The sequence below is a fragment of the Bos grunniens genome, chromosome 6 (genome assembly GCF_055505025.1).
Source record: "Bos grunniens cultivar Pamir isolate PY7600 chromosome 6, Bosgru_T2T1.0, whole genome shotgun sequence".
Taxonomy (NCBI): Eukaryota; Metazoa; Chordata; class Mammalia; order Artiodactyla; family Bovidae; genus Bos; species Bos grunniens.
The window spans coordinates 26,500,169-26,524,321 of NC_141170.1; the positions used below are offsets into that span (position 1 = coordinate 26,500,169).

General features: G+C 43.6%; 1 protein-coding gene across 32 annotated transcripts in view; it reads right to left on the reverse strand.

Moving 5' to 3' along the window:
• Nucleotides 1-23,247, reverse strand: part of FAM47E (family with sequence similarity 47 member E) — a 34,672-nt gene extending 11,425 nt beyond the window's left edge. For 3 of the 32 annotated variants that reach the window (XM_086405293.1, XM_086405289.1, XM_086405297.1), the window contains exons 1-5: nucleotides 22,943-23,247; nucleotides 18,071-18,422; nucleotides 16,066-16,205; nucleotides 9,313-9,463; nucleotides 2,676-2,876 (exon numbers count right to left, since the gene is read on the reverse strand). In XM_086405293.1, coding sequence (XP_086261419.1) covers nucleotides 2,676-2,876; nucleotides 9,313-9,463; nucleotides 16,066-16,205; nucleotides 18,071-18,422; nucleotides 22,943-23,016 — 918 coding nt within the window. In that variant the 5' untranslated portion in view covers nucleotides 23,017-23,247. Of the gene's footprint in view, nucleotides 1-2,675; nucleotides 2,966-9,312; nucleotides 9,464-16,065; nucleotides 16,206-17,809; nucleotides 18,423-22,155; nucleotides 22,495-22,942 lie in introns of those variants that run through there. The other 29 variants (XR_015165280.1, XR_015165279.1, XM_086405294.1 and 26 more) reach the window with 22 other exon arrangements.
• Nucleotides 23,248-24,153: the final 906 nt, after the last annotated feature.

Below are 24,153 nucleotides of genomic sequence, written 5' to 3' on the forward strand. Positions count from 1 at the left end.
ATAGACTCAATAGTAGTGGCGCATGGGCTTAGGTACCCCACGGTATGTGGGATGCTCCAGGATCAGGGATCAAACCCATGTCCTCTGCATTAGCAGGTGGATTCTTAACCACTGGACCACCAGGGAAGTCCTAAATATTTTTCTGATTGCTTATCTCACCTCTCACCTTCTAAAATGTAGGCATCTGAGACCGGCATCTAAAACAATACTTAGGACACAATCGGTGCTCATTAAACATTTGCTGGATTAAAATTAGGTCTCTTAGGCATTATTGACATTTTGAGCTGGGTAATTCTTTGTTGAGGGTGGGGGGAGGATGCTGTCTTATGCACTGCAAGAGGTTCAGCAGCATTCCTGGTCTCTACTCGCTAGATGTCCGTTGCTCTTCAGTCACTAAGTCCTGTCTGACTCTTTGTGACCCACGGACTGCAGCACACCAGGCTTCCCTGTCCTTCACAATCTCCCTGAGTTTGCTCAAACTCATGTCCGTTGAGCCAGTGACGCCATCAAATCATCTCATCATCTATCATTCCTTTCTCCTCTTGCCCTCAATCTTCTGCGGGAAAAAAATTAGAGAATTTAAAGACATAGCAATAGAAACAGAGAAGAGAGAATCAAAACTGAACAGAGCAGCTGTAATCTATAAGACAACTTCATGCAACCTAATTTACATGTGATTGGAGTCCTGGGAGGGGGTTGAAGGAAAAAACATTTGACCATGTAATGGCCAAAATTTCCCCCAATAGTTGAAAACTATAAACTCATAGATCAAAGAAGCTTAGTAAACCCCAAGCATAAAAAACATGAAGAACTAAATACCAATGTGTATAATAATCACACTACTCAAAATCAGTGACAAAGATAAGAATGACATAAGATTTAAACAATACAACCAAGAAGACAGCGGGGCATCTTTAAAGTACTGAAAACAAACAAAAAACTCTTGAATCTAGAATTCTATACCCATAAAAATACCTTTTAAAATGAAGGAAGAATAAGGATAGCTTCAGACCTAGAAAAGCTGGGAGAATTCATTGCCAGCAGATCTACACTGGCTGAGTGTGACGTGTATATAAAGTGTTAGTCACTCTGTAGTGTCTGACTGTTTGTGACCCCTATAGGTTCACTATTTGTGAACCTGGACTATAGCCTGCCAGGTTCCTCTATCCATGGGATTCTCCAGGCAAGAATATTGGACTGGGTTGCCATTCCCTTCTCCAGGGGATCTTCCGGATGCAGGGATTGAACATGGGTCTCCTGCATTGCAGGCAGAGGAGATATCAAAGAAAGGTATTAAAGGAAGTCCCTCAGGCCAAAGGAAAATGATACCATGTGGAAATCTATTTGAACTTTTGCACAGTGATCCTCCATCTGCCAGTCAAAAGTTTGATTTTGGCAATAAGCACCATGCTTTATAAAGCAGTATTTGTGCAATTATTTGTAAGTACAGGGACTTGCACAATTTCATTCAGCTCAGATTCAGAACAAGCACTGGTTCAGGCCCCATGTGCCTGAACCATGTGGATATAATTTGCCTGCCCAGGATCATTTTATACTTTACACTTTAGAAAGATGAGTGGAAAATGGAAAATTTAAACTGCTGATATTAGTGACAGAATGCACAGTTTTCATAAATTTTATGCAACCCAGTCAAGGGTGGAAAACATCATGAGTGTAAAACTAGGTCAGCTGATTATGTTCAATTATAAATGGCAAAGTTACTGTGTCAAAAACATTGGAAAAATAGTATCAAACCTGGAGTAGGGAATGGCAACCCACTCCAGTATTCTTGCCTGGAGAATTCCATGGATAGAGGAGCCTGGTGGGCTACAGTCCATGAGGTTCGCAAAGAGTCAGACACAACTGAGCAACTGAACACGCACTTAGTATAAAAGACAGAAGGTAATTATTATCTTCACTTTCAGAGAAGCAAACTGTATAACCACCTCACCCCACAACTCCCACTTAGGCACTGGAATCTGCTGTCGGACTGGCACAATTTGACTTGTAAATATAGAGTTGCCCTAACACATTGTATAGAAAGGTTCTTAGGGGTTCATAGTACTTCCTTTTGGAACACAGCCTGTTTTTTCTACTGTTTCCTCGTTCTGTCTTCACAGGAAACTGGTGCTGGGAAACTGAGCGATTTGTTAATTATCAGGCAAGCATGTGGTCAAGAATGATGGTTTGTGGTCAAAAACACCACCATAAAAATTCAAGAATTCTATGGACAGGAACAGCGTCCCCAGTCATTGACTGCAGCATTTTACTCTTATAATAGTAAACATATTATAGTTTACTATAAAAACATGTATAGTTCTACTGACTACTGGAATTTCAACATGTAAAATGCATGAGATAAGTTTCAACATATAAAACAAACCGATTGTTTCAATACATAAAACACATAAAAAGAACTAATGACTCTTCAGATATCACCAATAATGCTAAATGGCATGCCTTGTTTGTATAACTGACTTCATTAGATGTATTAAATATTCACTCACTTAACAGATGTTTATTTATTAGAACAAATATTAAACATCAAAGAATTTTGCAAAAATTTTACTGAAAAAGGTCAGTGCCTTCTGAGGTACCAGAATTCAAGAACATTTAACATTTTGATATAATTTAATTTTCTTTGACTCTCAGTCTTCTCCCTTTTTTGCAATTACCTGTGGTTTCCGAAGTCTCTGCTCACAGTCTAGTTTCTGGAACAACTGTGGTTCCTGCAGTTTATTTAGCCCACTCCTTTTCTTTAGCTCCAGAGGAACTTTGCTGGGTCTTATTGTGTGAAGCACATTATAGCATGGTTTGCTCTGATAGTTAATGTCAAACTGTCTCAGGATAAACTCTTCATCAATGTTCAGGCTCCCCTGGAAGAATGCCACAGGGCATGAGTCAAGGATAAATGTCGAAATGTTCCTTCTTCTTTCTTTAATCTAAAGGAGGTGTTTGGCCATGACTGGAGAAGAGAGAGGTAGTTTAAAAAAGAGGTGGAAAACGCTCTTGTAGGAGAGAAGAAGGATTTGGGGTCTGGAGAGTTTTGTCAGTGGGCTGAAACAACTTAGGACCTATAAGAAGCAGGGAGTCCTGAGGGAAATAATGGGGCTGTGGAAAATTCAGTCTGTTTGATTAAAAGCAAACATTTCTAACACATTATAAGAGTGGCATCTCTAGAGGTATTCTCCAGACACGTCTATAAATGTTAGTGTTTGATCTGCCCACAGCCGTTATAAGGTTATAAGGGAAGCTGCCCCGTTTGGGATTCCTACTGAAGCCATGATTTGTGCACAGAACAAACCTTCTCTTCCCTCAGCCAAAACTGGGAGGAGCAGAGATGGGCACATTTAGAGCGCCTAGTCATCCACAGGGGCTTCTCAGGTGGCTCAGTGGTTAAGAAAAAAAAAACCCGTCTGCCAATGCAGGACTCACAGGAGACTCGGGTTCAATCCCTGGGTCAGGAAGATCCCCTGAAGGAGGAAATGGCAACTCACTTCAGTATTCTTGCCTGGAAAATCCCATGGACAGAGGAGCCTGGCGGGCTACAGTCCATGGGTTGTAAAGAGTCAGACACAACCGAGCAATCACACAGCACGCAAATATCTGTAGGCTGATCGTGGATATATGATGTGGCTAAAAGATAGTTTACATTTGAAGGATAGTAGAATATAGCATCCCAAAATATGCCTCTGGCCCAAGGGTTATTTTGAGCTGCTGATTTTAAGAAACAGCAGACAACACAGGAAACAATCTAGAAACAGAGTAGAAGTCACCCTTTAAGTGAAATTTACATTAATTAAAAAAAAAATCTGATTGTAAGGGTGTCTCCATCTCCATTCTAGGAGGAAAAGGAAGACTCTAAATTATATTATCAGTGTAGAAGGCACACATTTAAATCTTCACAACAAATCATAATCCTGTTCTCCTCTTTTTCCTGGTCACCTCCCTAGTTACTGACTCCCCACACTTTTTTCTCTTTTGTCTTTGGCTGAAGATGGTGTTTGAGCCTGAATTCTAACCCACCTAGGAGAGTTAATCATTTTTCCCTGGGTATCTCCCATGTATACATGAGGTATACTTGTTAATAAACTTCTGTTTGTTTTTTAGTTGTTAATCTGTCTTTGGTTATAGAGATCCTGGAGAGAACTTAGAAGAGTAAATTATTCATCCCTCCCCTACAGAGTCAACACAATCCCACTTTGGAATATATAAGTTGGGGAACATAGAGGATGAGGTCATTAGCAACTGAAGCTGATGTTGAAGTGAAACTTACAGAGAGGGATCATTAAATAGAGTCAGGGGTATAAACTCAGCTGAAATAATATTGAAAGAGAAACAGAGCAAGCAGAATCAATGAGGTCAACAACAACAACAAAAAAAACATGGAAGGAAAGCGTAAACTAGTGCTATGGAGAAAATACCACAGGGTAATGTGATAGGGACCAATGTAGTATGACAGATAAAGATGCGACCTTGGTCATAAGGGACTGAAAATGAGGCTGGTCATCAGAGCACCTAAACTATTATCCTGCTGTTGCTGCTGCTGCTAAGTCACTTCAGTCGTGTGCGACTCTGTGCGACCTCATAGATGGCAGCCCACCAGGCTCCCCTGTCCCTGGGATTCTCTAGGCAAGAATACTGGAGTGGGTTGCCATTTCCTTCTCCAATGTATGAAAGTGAAAAGTGAAAGTGAAGTCACTCGGTCGTGTCCTACTCCTAGTGACCCCATGGATTGCAGCCTACCAAGGCTCCTCCATCCATGGGATTTTCCAGGCAAGAGTACTGCAGTGGGTTGCCATTGCCTTCTCCAAACTATTATCGTAGAGTTCCTTAAATTTCCTGCTGAAAGAAGAATAGTCTCCAGGAGTAGAAATGGGAGAAGAGGAAGAGCTGGAAATCAGGCAATCCCATCCAGCCGGACTGTAGACAAGCAGAGGTAGAGTGGGCATCAGTGCGTAGAGTGCTTTCTTGTCCCTAGTCCACTCACCCTCTGGGAAGCCTCCCTCCACCACTCTCAGTCAATCTGTTGCGAAGGCTGGACGTGGCCATCTTTTGACCTCAGGGTAAGACATATGACTTTGGACTAGCCAATAATCATATTCCATCTCCTTATTCATAGTGGATAATTCACGCGTAGGTGTGACCCAGGTTTTTCCCCTATGAGATAAAGGTTAGAGTGGTGGGATTTAAGTTTTGAAAATTTAGTGACTACTTTGGCATCTCTTAGGGAAAGACTACAGAAAAGTGTAGTCAGATAGAGGGGAGCAGCCAAATGATAGGGAGAATGCCTGAAAACATTTTAACACCCAGATACAACTGTGCCTGAAGCTCCTAAGATTTCTGGATGATTCCCTTTTCTCCCTTAATCTAGTCTGAATTATACCATTTGCCAAAGAATTAGTCCTAAGTAATACATTGACTAAAACAGACTAATGCACTCAAAAAATGAGGGTGGGGGATGGAAAATTTTAGAAGGTCTTAAATCCAGGAAACGGCATCAGGAATCTAGACATCTAAGGGGACTCAAGGACAGGAATAGGTACTAAGGAGGGCAAGAAAAGAACTTGATAACTGAGTCAAAAGCCTTTTCATGTCAAATACTTTTTGTAATGACTGTAGTCAAACATAGCTTTCAAAGTACTTAAAGATAAATATAACCAAGAAAGATTTATATGATCTGAAGAGAAACCCGAGTATGCTGGAAAAGATCAAAGGCAGGAGGAGAAGGGGATGACAGAGGATGAGATGGTTGGATGGCATCATCAACTCAATAGACATGAGTCTGAGCAAGCTTTGGGAGATGGTGAAGGACGGAGAAGCCTGGCATGCTGCAGTCCATGTGGTCACAAAGAGTAGGACACGACTAAGCAACTAAACAACAACATAACCAAGAGAAATGAGGTGAAGAAGGAGTGAAGGATACAAACCTCCAGTTATATGATGAATAAGTTCTGGGGAATCTAATGTAAAGCATAATGACTATAGTTAACAATACTGGATTACATACTTGAATGTAACTATGTACATTCGTATAGTTACAGTGTTCGTTGCTCAGTCCTGTCTGACTCTTTGTCACCCCATGGACTGTAGCCTGCCAGTCTCTTCCTCCATGGGATTTTTCAGGCAAGAATACTGGAGTGGGTTGCCATTCCCTTCTCCAGAGGATCTTCCTGACCCAGGGATAGATCCCAGGTCTCCAACATTGCAGGGAGACTCTTTACCATCTGAGCTACCCAGGAAGCTCCAAATTTAATTTTGATGAGTAAATAAACCTAAAGTGTTAGTTGCTCAGTTGTGTACAACTCCTTGGGACCCAATCGACTGTAACCTTTGTCCACAGAACTCTCCAGGCAAGAACACTGGAGTGGGTTAGTTCAGTCAGTCAGTTCAGTCGCTCAGTCCTGTCCGACTCTTTGAGACCCCATGAATCTCAGCATGCCAGGCCTCCCTGTCCATCACCAACTTCCAGAGTTCACCCAGACTCACGTCCATTGAGTCAGTGATGCCATCCAGCCATCTCATACTCTGTCGTCCCCTTCTCCTCCTGCCCCCAATCCCTCCCAGCATCAGAGTCTTTTCCAATGAGTCAACTCTTTGCATGAGGTGGCCAAAGTATTGGAGTTTCAGCTTTAGCATCATTCCTTCCAAAGAAATCCCAGGGCTGATCTCCTTCAGTATAGACTGACTATTCCTTCAGATACTCCTTCAGAATATCCAGTCCCTTGGATCTCCTTGCAGTCCAAGGGACTCTCAAGAGTCTTCTCCAACACCACAGTTCAAAAGCATCAATTCTTCAGCACTCAGCCTTCTTCACAGTCCAACTTGCACATCCATACATGACCACAGGAAAAACCATAGCGTTGACTAGATGGACCTTTGTTGGCAAAGTAATGTCTCTGCTTTTGAATATGCTATCTAGGTTGGTCATAACTTTTCTTCCAAGGAGTAAGCGTCTTTTAATTTCATGGCTGCAGTCACCATCTGCAGTGATTTGGAGCCCCCCAAAATAAAGTCTGACACTGTTTCCACTGTTTCCCCATCTATTTACCATGCAGTGATGGGACCAGATGCCATGATCTTTGTTTTCTGAATGTTAAGCCAACTTTTTCACTCTCCACTTTCACTTTCATCAAGAGGTTTTTGAGTTCCTCTTCACTTTCTGCCATAAGGGTGGTGTCATCTGCATATCTGACGTTATTGATATTTCTCCCGGCACTCTTGATTCCAGCTTGTGCTTCTTCCAGTCCAGTGTTTCTCATGATGTACTCTGCATAGAAGTTAAATAAGCAGGGTGACAATATACAGCCTTGACGTACTCCTTTTCCTATTTGGAACCAGTCTATTGTTCCATGTCCAGTTCTAATTGTTGCTTCCTGACCTGCATACAGATTTCTCAAGAGGCAGGTCAGGTGGTCTGGTATTCCCATCTCTTGAAGAATTTCCCACAGTTTATTGTGATCCACACAGTCAATAAAGCAGAAATAGGTGTTTTTCTGGAACTCTCTTGTTTTTTCCATGATCCAGTGGATGTTGGCAATTTGGTCTCTGGTTCCTCTGCCTTTTCTCAAACCAGCTTGAACATCAGGAAGTTCACGGTTCACGTATTGCTGAAGCCTGGCTTGGAGAATTTTGAGCATTACTTTACTAGCATGTGAGATGAGTGCAATTGTGCGGTAGTTTGAGCATTCTTTGGCATTGCCTTTCTTTGGGATTGGAATGAAAACGGACCTTTTCCAGTCCTGTGGCCACTGCTGAGTTTTCCAAATTTGCTGGCATATTGAGTGCAGCACTTTCACAGCATCATCTTTCAGGATTTGGAATATCTCAACTGGAATTCCATCACCTCCACTAGCTTTGTTCGTAGTGATGCTTTCTAAGGCCCACTTGACTTCATATTCCAGGATGTCTGGCTCTAGATGAGTGATCACACCGTCGTGATTATCTGGGTCATGAAGATCTTTTTTGTACAGTTCTTCTGTGTATTCTTGCCACCTCTTCTTAATATCTTCTGCTTCTGTTAGGTCCATACCATTTCTGTCCTTTATTGTGCCCATCTTTGCATGAAATGTTCCCTTGGTATCTCTAATTTTCCTGAAGAGATCTCTAGTCTTTCCCATTCTGTTGTTTTCCTCTATTTCTTTGCATTGATCACCGAGGAAGGCTTTCTTATCTCTTCTTGCTATTCTTTGGAACTCTGCATTCAGATGCTTATATCTTTCCTTTGCTTTTTGCTTCTCTTCTTTTCACAGCTATTTATAAGTCCTCCCCAGACAGCCATTTTGCTTTTTTGCATTTCTTTTCCATGGGGATGGTCTTGATCCCTGTCTCCTATACAATGTCACGAACCTCATTCCATAGTTAATCAGGCACTCCATCTATCAGATCTAGGCCCTTAAATCTATTTCTCACTTCCACTGTATAATCATAAGGGATTTGATTTAGGTCATACCTGAATGGTCTAGTGGTTTTCCCTACTTTCTTCAATTTCAGTCTGAATTTGGCAATAAGGAGTTCATGATCTGAGCCACAGTCAGCTCCTGGTCTTGTTTTTGCTGACTGTATAGAGCTTCTCCCCCTTTGGCTGCAAAGAATATAATCAATCTGATTTCAGTGTTGACCATTGGGTGATGTCCATGTGTAGAGTCTTCTCTTGTGCTGTTGGAAGAGGGTGTTTGTTATGACCAGTGCATTTTCTTGGCAAAACTCTATTAGTCTTTGCCCTGCTTCATTCCGTATTCCAAGGCCAAATTTGCCTGTTACTCCAGGTGTTTCTTGACTTCCTACTTTTGCATTCCAGTCCCCTATAATGAAAAGGACATCTTTTTTGGGTGTTAGTTCTAAAAGGTCTTGTAGGGCTTCATAAAACCGTTCAACTGGAGTGGGTAGCTGTTACCTTCTCCAGGGGATCTTCCCGACCCAGGGTTTGAACATGGGTCTCCAGCATTGCACCATATGCATGTATAAAATCATCACACTGTATACCTTAAACTTATACAGTGTTATACATCAATTATATGTCAATACAGTTGAGGAAAAACAAAGAGCCACTTTAAATAGTACAGGAAACAACAGCAATATGACATATAAACATTTACACATTGGCTGCAAGCTTGCAAACTTTCCAGAAATTTCACCTACAAGAAACATTTTCATTCCACATGGTGGGAGAGTCAAAAGATGCCTTTATGACTTTGTCTATTTGACTGAGATTTATCCAAATGCTGAGCAACTAACACTTTTTTTTTTTAACAAAAGCAACTTTGAGTTCAAATTGTAAAAAGTAGGTTGTAAGTATTAATAGTAACTTACAAAGGCAGTAGCCCAGTTGCAGAAGTCGCTAACTCCTTGGCGTATGTTTTCATGAAGAAGCAGACCATCCTTTTGGAGCAAACCTGTTTCACGTGGCTTCCTTTTTTCATAAAGCCATTGGCATGGATGTGACACAGGACTCTTCTTGGGACTAAAGATAATGAAACCATCAAAGAATTATAATATAAGATGCCATGAATCCAAGTGGATTTCAAATAGTATCTTGGGGAGGAATTCATAATTGCACGTATTTTTAACAGTCTCTTGCAAGCTCATACAAATTATGTGTTAATATTTTCAAAGATCATATTCTCATTATCAATATCATAAAGACAAGTATACCATGTCATTCAGAATAATTAAAGTTGATGTAGAATTTTATCATTGCAAGTTAACTTTTTTAAAAATTATGAGTACCATTTATTAAGACCTGTGTCAGGTAAAAACATAAATTATAGTGACTGGAATCTTCCAAAGTCTTAGACAATATTGACAAGCAGGACACATCCTGGCTTCTCTCTCCTTCAGCCTTAAAATTTAGCCTGTTAGTAAATCTGCTAGATTTTAATTCTGTCCCCTTCTCTGGCCTGTCACAAAATGTATCTCTGCATCCTTCTTAAGGCCCAACTGCCAATTCCTAATCCATTCTCTACACTGTAGCCAAAACTGTCATTTCAATATATAAATTTGGTCTTATCAAATGCAGGTACATTGCATCCTGGATTAAGCCTCTTCAATAGCTTCTTTTAAAAAACTGAGATATAATTCATACATCATAATATTTACCATTTCAAAGTATACAATTCAGTTGCTTTCGTATATTTACAAAGTTGCATGACCATCACCACTAATTTTGGAACATCTTCATCACCCCAAAAGAAGAAGCCCCATAGCCATTAACAGTCACTATTTGTCTTCCCTTCTCTACCATTCTCCCTGCTCTTAAACCACTAATTTACTTTCTGTCTCTGTGGATTTGCCTACTCTGTATATTTCATCTGAATGGAACCACATATAACCTTTTTTGTCTGGCTTCTTGCACTTAGCATAATGTTTTCATTTCATAGATGCTGTAGCATATATCAGCAGTTTATTTCCCTCTACACTTGAATACTATTCCACTGTATAGATAGACTACATTTGTTTATCCATTAGCAGTTGGTTGATGGATAGTTGACTTGTTACCACTTTTTGGCTATAATGAATAATGCTGCTATGGATATTCAGGTACAAGATTTGGTGTTCAATAGCTTCTTTTACTTCTACAATAAAGATCTAAGTCTTAACTCAGCTTTCAAGACTCTTCATGGCCTGCTCCTTGCCCATCTCTCCAGATTCTTCCAAAATTACCACCCTTCCACACTCTCTGAGCTCCAGCCATAGTGGCCTCTCCTCAGTTCCATGAATTCATCATGCTTCCTTCCACCCAGCCACAGGGCCTTTGTACATGTTATTCTATCTGACTGCAATGCTGTCTCCAACCTCTTACCTCCCTTATGTCTCAACATATTTTCCCTTTCTCAGGGAGACATTTGCACAGTCTGACCCCAGAACCCACACTTTATTCAAAGCATCCTGTACCTTTCATTCATAGAACTTATATATTAATTCATCCACTCAACAAATATTTATTCAGTTCAGTTCAGTTCAGTCACTCAGTCGTGTCCGACTCTTTGCGACCCCATGAATTGCAGCACGCCAGGCCTCCCTGTCCATCACCAACTCCCGGAGTTCACCCAGACTCACGTCCATTGAGTCAGTGATGCCATCCAGCCATCTCATCCTCTGTCATCCCCTTCTCCCCCTGCCCCCAATTCCTCCCAGCATCAGAGTCTTTTCCAATGAGTCAACTCTTCGCATGAGGTGGCCAAAGTACTGGAGTTTCAGCTTTAGCATCATTCCTTCCAAAGAACACCCAGGACTGATCTCCTTTAGAATGGACTGGTTGGATCCTTGCATTCCAAGGGACTCTCAAGAGTCTTCTCCAACACCACAGTCCAAAAGCATCAATTCTTCAGCACTCAGCTTCCTTTATAGTCCAACTCTCACATCTATACATGACTACTGGAAAAACCACAGCCTTGACTAGACGGACCTTTGTTGGCAAAGTAATGTCTCTGCTCTTTAATATGCTCTCTAGGTTGGTCATAACCCTCCTTCCAAGGAGTAAGCGTCTTTTAATTTCATGGCTACAATCACCATCTACAGTGATTTTAGAGCCTAAAAAATAAAGTCTGAAACTGTTTCCACTGTTTCCCCATCTATTTCCCATGAAGTGATGGGACCAGATGCCATGATCTTAGTTTTCTGCATACTGGGCTTTAAGCCAACTTTTTCACTCTCCTCTTTCACTTTCATCAAGAGGATTTTTAGTTCCTCTTCACTTTCTGCCATAAGGGTGGTGTCATCTGCATATCTGAGGTTATTGATATTTCTCCCAGCAATCTTGATTCCAGCTTGTGCTTCTTCCAGCCCAGCATTTCCCATGATGTACTCTGCTTATTAGGCAACAACTATGGCTTCCTTACTGGCTCAGATAGTAAAGAATCTGCCTGCAATGCAGGAGACTGGGGTTTGATCCCTGGGTTGGGAAGATCCTCTAGAGAAGGAAATGGCAACACAATCCAGTATTCTTGACTGGAGAATTCCATGGACAGAAGAACCTGGCAGGCTACAGCCCATGGGGTCAAAAAGAGTCAGGCTGAGTGACTAACACTTTCACTTTCACGTGCCAGGTACTATTCTAGGCATTAGGATTCAGCTGTAAATAAAGTTAAGAACCAGGACTTCCCTGGTGGTCTAGTGGTTAAGAATCTGCCTGCCAGTGCAGGGAACACAAGTTCGATCCCACATGCTGGGAAAGAACTAAGTCCATGTGCCATAACTATTGAGCTTGTGCTCCAGAGCCCAGGAGACACAACTACTGAGACCTGAGCACCCAGAGACTATGTTCCGCAGCAAGAGAAGCCACTGCAGTGAGAAGCCAAAGCTCTGCACAAAGGGTAGCCCTTACTTGCTGCAACTACAGAAAGTCTGTGCAAAGCAATGAAGACCCAGTGCAGCCAAAAGTAAAATTAAATATTAAAAAATATTTTCAAAAATAAATAAAGTTAAGACCCTGTCCTTAGTCATGTCCGACTCTTTGCGACCCCATGGACTATACAGTCCATGGAATTCTCTAGGCCAGAATACTGGAGTGGGTAGCCTTTCCCTTCTCCAGGGTATCTTCCCAACCCAGGGATCAAACCCAGGTCTCCTGCATTGCAGGAGTATTCTTTACCAGCTGAGCCACCAGGGAAGCCCTCACAATTGATAGGGAGACACAGCAAAGAGATAAAAAAAAAAAAAAAGTATGTGTGCGTGGTACGCACTGCGTTGCTTCAGTCATGTCTCTTGGCAATACTATGGACTGCAGCCCACCAGGCTCCTCTGTCCATGGGATTCTCCAGGCAAGAATACTGGAATGGGTGGCCACACCCTTTTCCAGGGGATCTTCCAAACCCAGGGACTGATCCCTTGTCTCTTAAGTCTCCTGCATTGACAAGTGGGTTCTTTACCACTAGCACCACCTGGGAAGCCCCAAACAAATATGTACCAGGTAATTGTAAGTGATTTAAAGAAAAATAAACCAGGGCAGGAAGGATGGAGAGTGATGACAGGGGGCTGTTTACACAGAAAAGGCCTCTCTACTAAAGTAATATTTGAGCAGACCCAGAAGAAAGGGACCAACCCATGTAGATATCAAACATGCAGCTACTAGGCTGATAAGAACAGCATTGCAAAGGCCCCAAGGTCAGAGCTGAGAATATATGAGAAATACAAAAAGGCCACTGTGACTGGAGAGGCGTGATTAAAGGATACAATAGTAGAGGACAAGGGCTAAGAGATAACCAGAACCTGATCATAAGGGACGTGAGAGGCAAGAATAAGGACTCTGGATTTTACTCTGAATAAGTAAGCAATTATAAAATTTTGAGCATAGGATTGATATTGTGCGACTTACGTTTTTTGGTTTTTGTTTTGCAGAATCACTTTAGCTACTGTGTAACGAATAAAACAGGGCATGGGTTGGGGGCTGGGTGGAGGCCATGAGACTAGTGGAAGCCATTCCAATAATTCCAATAATCCAGGCAAGAGATGATGGCACCTCACAACAGACTGACTGTAGTAGAACAGACTGACTGTAGTAAAACAGACAAGATTCCAGATATATTTCAAAGGTACAGGCATTAGGATTTTTTTGTTTTTTGGCAGTTTGCAACCATTGTTTCAAAAGCCACTGAAAGAATGGAGTTACTACTTACTGATCTGGAGGAAACAGAAGGGGGAGTAGGTTTGGGGAAGAAATTAAGATTTCAGCTTGGACTTGTCAAGTCTCAGATGCTAGTTATATGTTCAAAGGAAAATGTTAAACAGTTTCTTGTATTAACCTTTTTTTGTTTGTTTAGTTGGTTATTCACCAAACTACTGGTCTCAATCATGATGAATAAAAGGGCTTCTACCATAAATAATTTAAAAAGCCATTCTGGGCTAATCAAAACCATTCAAGTTGTCAGCAGTTTTCTTCTCCCACAGCTTTCCTAGAGTAGTGTAGACACAACCAAATTCCCTCGATTGCTGATAATTTGCATCCATTTAATGAAATAAGGAGCTTCTGGTGGCTCAGATGCTAAAGAATCTTCCTACAATGCAGGAGATCCAGGTTTGATCCCCAGGTTGGGAAGATCCCCTAAAGAAGGGAATGGCTACCCACTCTAGTATTCTTGTCTATAGAATTTCATGGACAGAGGACCCCGGCAGGCTACAGTCCATGAGGTGGCAGAGAGTCGGACATGACTAAGCAACTAACACTTTCACTTTCAATGAAATAAAGCCTTCCCTGGTGGCTCAGTAGCAAGGAATCCGCCTACAGGAGAAGGGGTTTGATCCCTGGGTCAGGAAGATCCTCTGGAGAAGGAAGTGGCAACCCACTCCAGTATTCTTGCCCAGGAAAATCGGGCAATGGACAGAGGAGCCTGGTGGGCTACAGTCCATGGGGTCGCAAAAAGAGTCTGACACAACTAGGCAACTAAACAACAACAGATTAAACACCACTAAACACTACTCAGAGCAGGACCCACGGATCCTTTCCCTCCTTCTCAGGAACTTAATTACTTTTGCTTCTCTTAATTATTGTAAAGATTCTTAATTAGTCCTAAAGTAAAGTGAAGAAGAACTAAAGAGCCTCTTGATGAAAGTGAAAGAGGAGAGTGAAAAAGTTGGCTTAAAGTTCAACATTCAGAAAACTAAGATCATGGCATCTGGTCCCATCACTGCATGGTAAATAGATGGGGAAACAGTGGAAACAGTGTCAGACTTTATTTTGGGGGGCTCCAAAATCACTGCGGATGGTGATTGCAGCCATGAAATTAAAAGACGCTTATTCTTTGGAAGGAAAATTATGACCAACCTAAATAGCATATTAAAAAGCAGAGACATTATTTTGCCTACAAAGGTTTTTCCAGTAGTCATGTATGGATGTGAGAGTTGGACTGTGAAGAAAGCTGAGCACCGAAGAATTGATGCTTTTGAACTGTGGTATTGGAGAAGACTCTTGAGAGTCCCTTGCACTGCAAGGAGATCCAACCAGTCCATCCTAAAGGAGATCAGTCCTGGGTGCCCTTTGGAAGGACTGATGTTGAAGCTGAAACTCCAATACTTTGGCCACCTGATGTGGAGAGCTGACTCATTTGAAAAGACCCTGATGCTGGGAAAGATTGAGGGCGGGAGGAGAAGGGGACAACAGAGGATGAGATGGTTGGATGGCATCACTGACACAATGGACATGGGTTTGGGTGGACTCTGGGAGTTGGTGATGGACAGGGAAGACTGGTGTGCTGTGGTTCATGGGGTCGCAAAGAGTTGGACATGACTGAGCAACTGAACTGAACTGAACTGAAAGTATTCTAAAGATGAGAAGCTTTGAGAAGGTAACTACAGAGAGTCACTGACTTAATGATAGTTCGTCTTAGAATTTTTTCACTTCACGATAGTGCAAAGCAATAGTCATGCAGAAGAAAATGTACTTTGAATTTGGATTTATTTTCCTGGGCTGGTGATATGCCGTGATGACCCTGTCTGGTGATGCTGGGCAGTGGCAGTGACCCATAGTTCCCCACCAGCCATGTGATTATGAGGGACAACAGCTAATATACTTACGACCACCCTATATCCACACAATCAACATTTTCCTCACCTTCAGTACTGTAGTCTGTCTATAAATTTTGTGAGATAGTCAATACTTTATTATACAGTAGGCTTTGTGTTAGATGATTTTGCCCAATTGTAAGGCTAATATAAGTGTTCTGAGCATATTTAAGGTGGGCCAGGTTAAGCTATGGTATTCGGTAGGTCAAACATATTGCATGCATTTTTGACTGATGGTATTTTTCATTTATTATGGGCTTATCATTGGAAAAGACTCTGATGCTGGGAGGGATTGGGAGCAGGAGGAGAAGGGGACGACAGAGGATGAGATGGCTGGATGGCATCACTGACTCGATGGACGTGAGTCTGAGTGAACTCCGGGAGTTGGTGATGGATAGGGAGGCCTGGTGTGCTGCGATTCATGGGGTCGCAAAGAGTCAGACATGACTGAACGACTGATCTGATCTGATCTGATCAACACAATCCCACTGTGAAGTCGAGGAAGATTTGTACTAGAATGTTTCATCAGGGGACAGGAATGAGCAAGAGGTTAAGAACCATACTTACAGTCCCAAGTAGACTTGGGTCGAACGTTTTTTTAAAAGTTTTGTGGGTTTTTTCATTCTTTTCCTGATGCCCTGACAATAGGCCCATGTGTCTTCCAGCTTCTTGTCAGGATCCAGAACTTCCAGCACCTTTAATAAGAGCTACAAACAGAAAACAACTTAGGAGAAAAGAAAGATGTACTGAAAAGGGGGCTCTCTGATTCTCAAAGATAACAGATCAACACATCCCTTCACTTTGCCTTTCTAGTTGGTCGATACCATTCATCAGTTCCAGTGCAAATATGGTGCTGGGTGCTGCCAGTTAATGCCCATCAGCTGGACATTAGCTGTGTAGCCTTTTTACTGAAGTTTCCATCTCCTCTAGATAGAACAGTGACTCTGGGCCCATTTGGACCCCAGTACCTCCCTGAGAAAAGTACCTCTAGAGGGTGTCTGTGGTTTTTGACTGCCTACCATCCATTCAGGGCTTCCCTGATGGCTCAAACAGTAAAGAATCTGCCTGCAATGCAGGAGACCCAGGTTTGATCCCTGGGTCAGGAATATCCCCTGGAGAAGGAAATGCAATCCACTCCAGTATTCTTGTCTGGGAAATCCCATGGACAGAGGGGCCTGATGGGCTATAGACTGTGGGGTCTCAAAGAGTTGGACATGACTGAGCAACTAACACTTTCACTTTCACCACCCATTCATCCTCCTATGAGTAACAGTATCTAGACTTTTCTTTGGAAAATCACCTCTCCCTCCATTCTCAGTCCTTGTGGTCTGAACTGGCCTAACAGCTCTTCACACCACAGCCTGGCCTGGCCAGTCAGGCCTACGGTGACTGGCTAACCCAATGAGACCCAGGGAAATTAGGTCATGAAATTTTCCTGGAACCATGCAAAGATGTATTGTTTTCCAAAGTAAAATTGACATCTAGAGTTGCTGGTGGCAACCACGGCACCACAAGAAGAGATCCTGCTTCAGAAGGAAGACAACACATCTATTTGATGAGGTCAGATATGAGAATAAAAACCACAGTTCCATGTGCCCTCTAAGGATGCGTGCAGAGGATCTCTTTGTCACAGACTCAGAAGCTCTGATCCACGGGAGTGTAGTGAAGGAAAGCCCAGGGGGCAAACCACTGATTACAAATTCCAGTTGTAATGAGAACCTACTGTAGAGCACAGGGAACTCTACTCAGTGCCCTGTGGTGACCTATACGGGAAGGAAGTCCAAAAAAGAGGGGATATATGTAGGCATATAGCTGATACACTTTGCTGTATAGCAGAAACTAACACAACATTGTAAAGCAACTATGCATGCGTGCGTGCTCAGTCACTAGGTCATGTCCGACTCTTTGCGACCCTACGGACCATAGCCCACCAGGCTTCTCTGTCCATGGGATTCTCCAGGCAAGAATACTGGGCCAGTTTGCCACTTCCTTCTCCAGGGGATCTTCCTGACCCAGGGATTGAACCCATGTCTCCTGCCTCTCCTGCACTGCAGGTAGATTCTTTACCACTGAGCCACCAGGGAAGCCCATGCTAAGTATATAGGAGCTGAAAGTCAAAGAATCCTGGGACATTGATGACACATTGCAGCTGCTGCCCAGCTCTGGTCCTGGCAATCTGGTGAATTTTCCTGTGACTTTTCAGGTGCCCACCCATTAATAACTTCTTATGGACACCTCCCAAGACCAGGCTAAAATGACAGAAGCAAGACTGAACAATTCCTCCACTGTTTTCTCCCCACAAAAGACTCACAAGCAAAATTGACTGGTAGAGCTTCAGAGGTAAAGAAGTCAAACATTTCTGGGTTGCTGAGCCTTTATAAGTTGGCTGGCTTCTTGGCGGTATGGTGCTGTCATCGGCATTTCCTGAAAGGCTGCTCCACACCCCAGAAGAACTCTCCCCAGGGAGACAGTCATCGTCCTCACTCCTGGAGGGAACTCCCCAGGCATCTAAGGAGCAACATTCTCCAGGCCCCATGGAAGGCCCACCCACAACCCCGGGACAGGAGGTCACCTCGGTGGGCATGTCTTCTTCCAGGTCCGGATAAAGAGCCAAGGGGTGCAGGGTCAGCTGGGCCTCAATGGCTGCCAGGAATGCCTTCCGTGCCTGCTGGGCTGGCGAGAGCTTGGAACACAGGGCTGTGTGCCTCTTCTTAGGGGCAGGTGGGGGAGCTCTGTGATAAATTTGGGGGAGAAGGCCCTCCCTGGGGCCCAGAGTGGCCAGACCTTCACAAGGCGGGCAGCCTCTCCTGAAGTCATCCTGTCCCGTTCTCACGAATCTCCACCGCCGGCTGTCCAGGGAGGTGGGACCTGGCAGCCCGCCCTTGTGCTCCATGAAGCACTTGGAGGGCAGATTCTCTCTGTACCTGCAAGACATCATGGCAGTAGTCTGACCACAAGGGTGAGCATGGGAGAAGGAGTTTTCGAGGAGGCTGGCCTCTACCTGTGTTAGGGGAGAGTTGGAGGAAGGGAGGGTCATGTGAGAAGGCAGAGTTCCCATACTCCTGGTTCAGGGCACATTATCACTGGTCTGTATGACCCTCTCTCCTGTTTCTTTATTTGATGTTATTCCCATGTTCCATCCTCACTGCCCCCTCTCCACAGGCACAACCACTCTAACAGATTTGGAATGTACCTTTCTGTTTGCAGGGGCTTTCCTGGTGGCTCAGACAGTAAATACTCTGCCTGTATTGCAAGAGACCTGAGTTTGACCCTGGGTGGGGAAGATCCCCTGGAGAAGGGAATGGCTACCCACTCCAGTATTCTTGCCTGGAGAATCCCATGGAGAAGCCAGGTGGATTATAGTCCATGGGGTCACAAAGAATCAGACACTACTGAGTGACTAACACTTTCACTTTTCACTTCTGTTTGAAGACATCCTTATAAGACCTGTATTGTTCTTTTGTGTCCATGTATCCTTACTGTACATAAATGGTCTTATTTTGTTACTTGTTTACAAAGCAAGATACCATGAAGGCCTATCCATGTCACTCTGTGTAAATGTAATTCATTATTATCACCTGCAGTCACCAGCTATCCCCTCTCTTTCTGAAGGATACTTATAATTTATAACCCCTCCTGGACTCTGTCTCATCCTTTAAAGGGACACAATGCAGTGGGAAGAACCTGGACATGGTGACAGTTCACCCCCACCTGGGCTTCCCTGGTGGCTGACATGGTAAAGAATCCGCCTGCAATGCAGGAGGCCTGGGTTCGATCCCTGGAGGAGGGCATGGCAACGCACTCCAGTATTCTTGCCTGGGAAATCCTACGGATAGAGGAGCCTGACAGGCTACAGTCCATGGGGTCACAAAGAGTCAGATATGACTGATTGACTAAGCACAGCACAGCACCCCCAACTAGCTGAATGATGTTCACCCTACCTTTAATCTTTGTGGGCCTTGATTTCTCCTCTCAACTCAGTGGGGTCAAGGGCAGCAAACTAACTGTTCATGTGCTGTATCAGGCCCACAAACCCATCATTTGATCCCCTTTGTGCTTTAATAAGAATCATAATAGTTCACATGTAAGGAAATCTTTCTATATAACATGTGCTGTGCTCAATGCTTTACATGAATTAATCTCATAACAATCCTATGAAGTAGGTACTAACATTATTCCAGATAAGGAAACTGAGGCACAAAGAAGTTGAAAAACAAAACAAACACTTGTCAAAGTTCCCACAGTTAATAAGGGGGAGAGCTGTGATTTTAATACAGTTAGTGTGACTCTGGAGAAAGGTAAGAAAGGTGTTTATATGTGAGAGCTTCTGACATATAAAAAAGCTCATACAAATAATGTGGAACAAAAATCAGGAGCTCTGGGAACACTAGGTCCACCTTTCCATGGAGCCCCTATTGGTATAGTGGCTGCCATCTTTAGACAAGTCCTGTGCTCTCTTATTCACAGTCTCCATTGTTCCCTACTACCTTATATGCAACCTGCTTCACACAGCTTCTTTACCCCATCAGACAGTTATTTGCACTGAGTTTTTAGGGCAGGAAGCTAAGATGGAAGAGATCTATGGACAAATAGAAAGGAAAATGAAACCTGGATAATCTAATATATCCAGCCATTGCCAAAGTCAGGACTTGGCATTTGAGCAGCTTAATGGCATTATCTTAATACATCACATGGCACTAGTCAGATATTTCTATATTATTGGTGTCTTTCCTTGAAGCCTCTTCCACCTCCAGGCCCCTTTCATCTATAATGACCCATTACAGTAAATCTACTTCTTGTCACACTCATCTTTATAGGCACAAAACATTTTAAGAGATTCCAGCTTTATCCTTATCCTTTTCTTGTGAGTCCTGGAAACTTCTTGCTTGCTGTGCATGCATGTGTGTGTTTTAAGGGTTTAATCCATCTCTACTGTGAAAATATAGATGAGAGGATACAAAAATATGAGTTTACAAGTTGCTCTTTGCAATTAATAAATCACTCCTAAATAGCTAAGTGGTGGGGATGTTGAAATTCTATCTAACATTGAGATTTGATGACCCACTCAGCATGACTTGTTAGCAAGTTACCCTCTATAGTACCAAAGTTCTTCCCGACCCAGGAATCAAACCGGGGTCTCCTGCATTGCAGGCAGATTCTTTACCAGCTGAGCTACCAGGGAAGCCTGTAGCTACCAGGGAAGCTTGTAAATGTGTTTCCCACACATTTACAACTAATTCAAACATCCAAGTGCTTCATAAAATCAAATCTGATGACCAATATTTTTACTCAAGCACAGTCATACAACTCAAAATGGGGAAAGTGTAGCAGCTAGCTCAAGCTTGATAGAACATTAGAGCTGGCACAAACTTTGAAAGAAATCTAGTCTAACTTCCTCACTTTTCAACGGGGAAAGGAAGTTCCAAAGAGGTGAATAAGGGAACCAGTCTGGCTGGAGGACTTGCCTCACTTTGCCTCTCATAGCTGATAAACTTGCCTCTCTGCATTCTGTTAAGTTCATGAAAATTTTTGCTTAACCCAGAAAATAACGCAAGAACATTTTTCTAAGCATTTACTATTTTCACAGTCACTATATGATACTCGGATATTTCCATCTTTAAGAACTGCAAAAGAGTATTGGGCATTTATCCTAAAGAAACGAAAACTTATCTTCACAACAAAGTCTGTACACAAATGCTTATAACGGCTTTATACGTAATAACTAAAAACCAGAAACAAACTGAATGTCCTTCAACAGGGGAATGGAAAAACGATGGATAAACATCTGTGCCATGAAATATGACTCAGCAGTAAAAATGAACCATTGATGTACGCAACATCTGGGATGGGTCTCAAGGGCTTCTGCTTAATGCCAAGGAACCAATCTCAAAAGGTTTAATATCTTTATAAAAGTATTATTCTATTTATCTAACATCCTCAAAAGAACAGAATTCTAGATATGGAGACCAAATTAGTGGTTGCCAAGTGGTGTGAGTGGTAAAATGAGTGAAAACTAAAGCATGGCATGAAGTGGCTCCCTTGTGGTAAGGAAACAGCTTTGTATCTTGATATATACATATAACAATATTTTACTGAACTACACATACACACACACACATACACACACACACACAAGTACAAGTGAAAACTGGTGAAATTCAAGTAAAGTCTACCATCTAATTCATACATATACACAGTGCTGATTTCCTTCTTTGGTAATGTACTATGGTTATGCAAGATGGTACCACTGCCAAGCATCTGAAAGAGGGTACATGGGACCTCTGCACTATATCTGCAACTTCTTGTGAGTCTATAGTTATTTCTGAACAAAAAGTTTGAAACTGGGGGTGGGAGAGATTCTCAGAGGAGTCCACAAACTCTAACATGTATACAGTGCATATATGTGGCAGTAACTGTTTTACAAGTGCTAAGTCACTAAATCCTCACAGTTTGTGTGTTAGTCGCTCAGTCATGTCCAACTCTTTGCGACCCCATGGACTGTAGCCTACCAGGCTCTTGTGTCCATGGCATTCTCTGGGCAAGAATACTGGAATGGGTTGCCATTTAGCAATCCTAGAAAGCTCATTCCTTTTATCGTTCCCATTTTACAGTTAAGAAAACTGAGCCCAGAAAGAGCAACTAATTGTCTAAGCTCACCATTCAAACGAGGAAAACTGGCCTTCACCTCCAGCCTTGCTGATTGTAGACTTTGGAATCTTAACCACCACATGGCTGCTGCCTCCAAGAGCGCTGAATTCCGTTCTCATAAACAGCTCAAGGAACCAGCCAAGGCAAAAAGCCTCGGGTTCCTGTCTTGTGCAGTGATGCCAACCATTTATAATGGCAGCTGACCAGCCCAGGGCCTGAGGCATCCCCCCCAAACACCAGCTCGGCTTAGTCACAGTCACCTGCTGGGCGGGGAAAGAATTCTGGTGCGACCCCTCAAACATCCAGACCCCTCACACTGGATGTAGGATGCAGGCGGCTAACCCTGAGAAGAGTGGGTTGCAGGCTAAACCATTTTCTGCAAAGCACTTTTCCGCCATCAGTTTCCCATCTGGAGGTGTGTTACTCAGTAGTTCAGTTTTGTCCGACTCTTTGTGACCGCACGGACTGCCAGGCTCCTCTGTCCATGGGATTCTCCAGGCAAGAATACCGGAGTGGGTTGCCATTTCCTTCTCCAGAGGATCTTCCTGACCCAGGAATCGAACCCGTGCCTCCTGCATTACAGATAAGGAATCTGCCTCTAGAGAACAGTAAAGAGCGTGGCACGAGCTGGTTATGTTCTATTCGATCATTTAGGTGCGGGAGACCTAAAGGAGGGAAGGAAGCCGGGTCCCCCGCGGCCATCCGCCACCCCCCGGCCCCGACCCCAGCAAGCACGGAGCGCAGGCGCCCCCGCGCGGCACCCACGGGATGCGCCCTAGCTCGAGCGCGCGCTTACCTGGGCCTGCAGGTCCTGCCCACCCGCATCCCGGCCCGTGGCGCCGGCGGGAACAGGCGACTGTGGTCAGCCATGGTCCCTCGGCCGCCCACCCGGCCTCAGGTGGTGTGTGTTCCTCGCCGCTCGGGTCGCTAAGAGACCCGCCGAGCTGTGCGCTGCCCGGACTCGCCCGGGGCGCGGAGCAGCCCAGGCGCCCCCTGCTGCTACCGGCGAACGAGCGACCCCGAGGCGTCTCTGCGCCCCGCCGCCCCCAACCCCTCCTCCAACGCCTGGAGGCGTGGACAGTGGCAGGGGAAGCTCGAAGAATCGGGTTCTTGGTTAAATTCTGTGTGTTTTTTTTTAATCTGTTGTGATTAAATCTATCGGGATTTCATCTGTTGGGGTCAGTGTTCATGCTTTTCTTGCACACCACCGGTTCAAAAACTGTGTTGAAGGAAGAAAGCAGCTGGGGAGAGAACAAAGGAAAGAATGGAAAGAGAGCGAAAGGAATAGACTGACTTGTAATGGTGGGAAGGCCTTTTAGCACGGAATGTTTTTCTGGAGGTCCCGGAAATCCGTAACTCACCGCCTCTGTAAATCGGGGGCTGTGCACTGGTAACTAGTCACCAGCTGGTTCCCAGAGTCCCTCCTAGCTCTTGTGTTACTTGCTCCTTCTGCCTGGACTCACTAAAGCAGTGAAAATGCCATCCAGTTGGCCCTGGTAGGCAGATGCCCTCGTAAATATGGATTGCATGAGGATGTATTTTGGGGTTTGCTAAGTTCTCTTGCTACTTCTGAGTGTTCCTGATTTAAATAGTAAGCCTTGCTTCTAGAGAAAATAGCAGCAAAACATTCTCTTCCAAAATTACTTTTTGCGGCCATTTAAAGATGAGTCTTCTCTTCAGACTCTCCGGGAATAAATTAGCGTCACATCTGGGCACCTGTTAAATATCTGGATGGTAGTAAAGGTGCCCCAGCTGTCTCTAATTTCAGCATCTTCACCTGCCATGTGTGTTCAGCTGTCTTTTCTGGGCACAGTGAATGCCTTGGAGTCCCACCACTTGAGATAACCCATAACTCTGCTGTTTAATAATTAAGCACACAGGGACTCCCCACCCCAATGGCTAAGACTCTGCATACCCAACACAGGGGGCCCAGTTTGCATCCCTGGTCAGAGAACTAGATCCCGCATGCTGCAACTAAGATCCAGTGCAGCCAAATAAATAAATGAA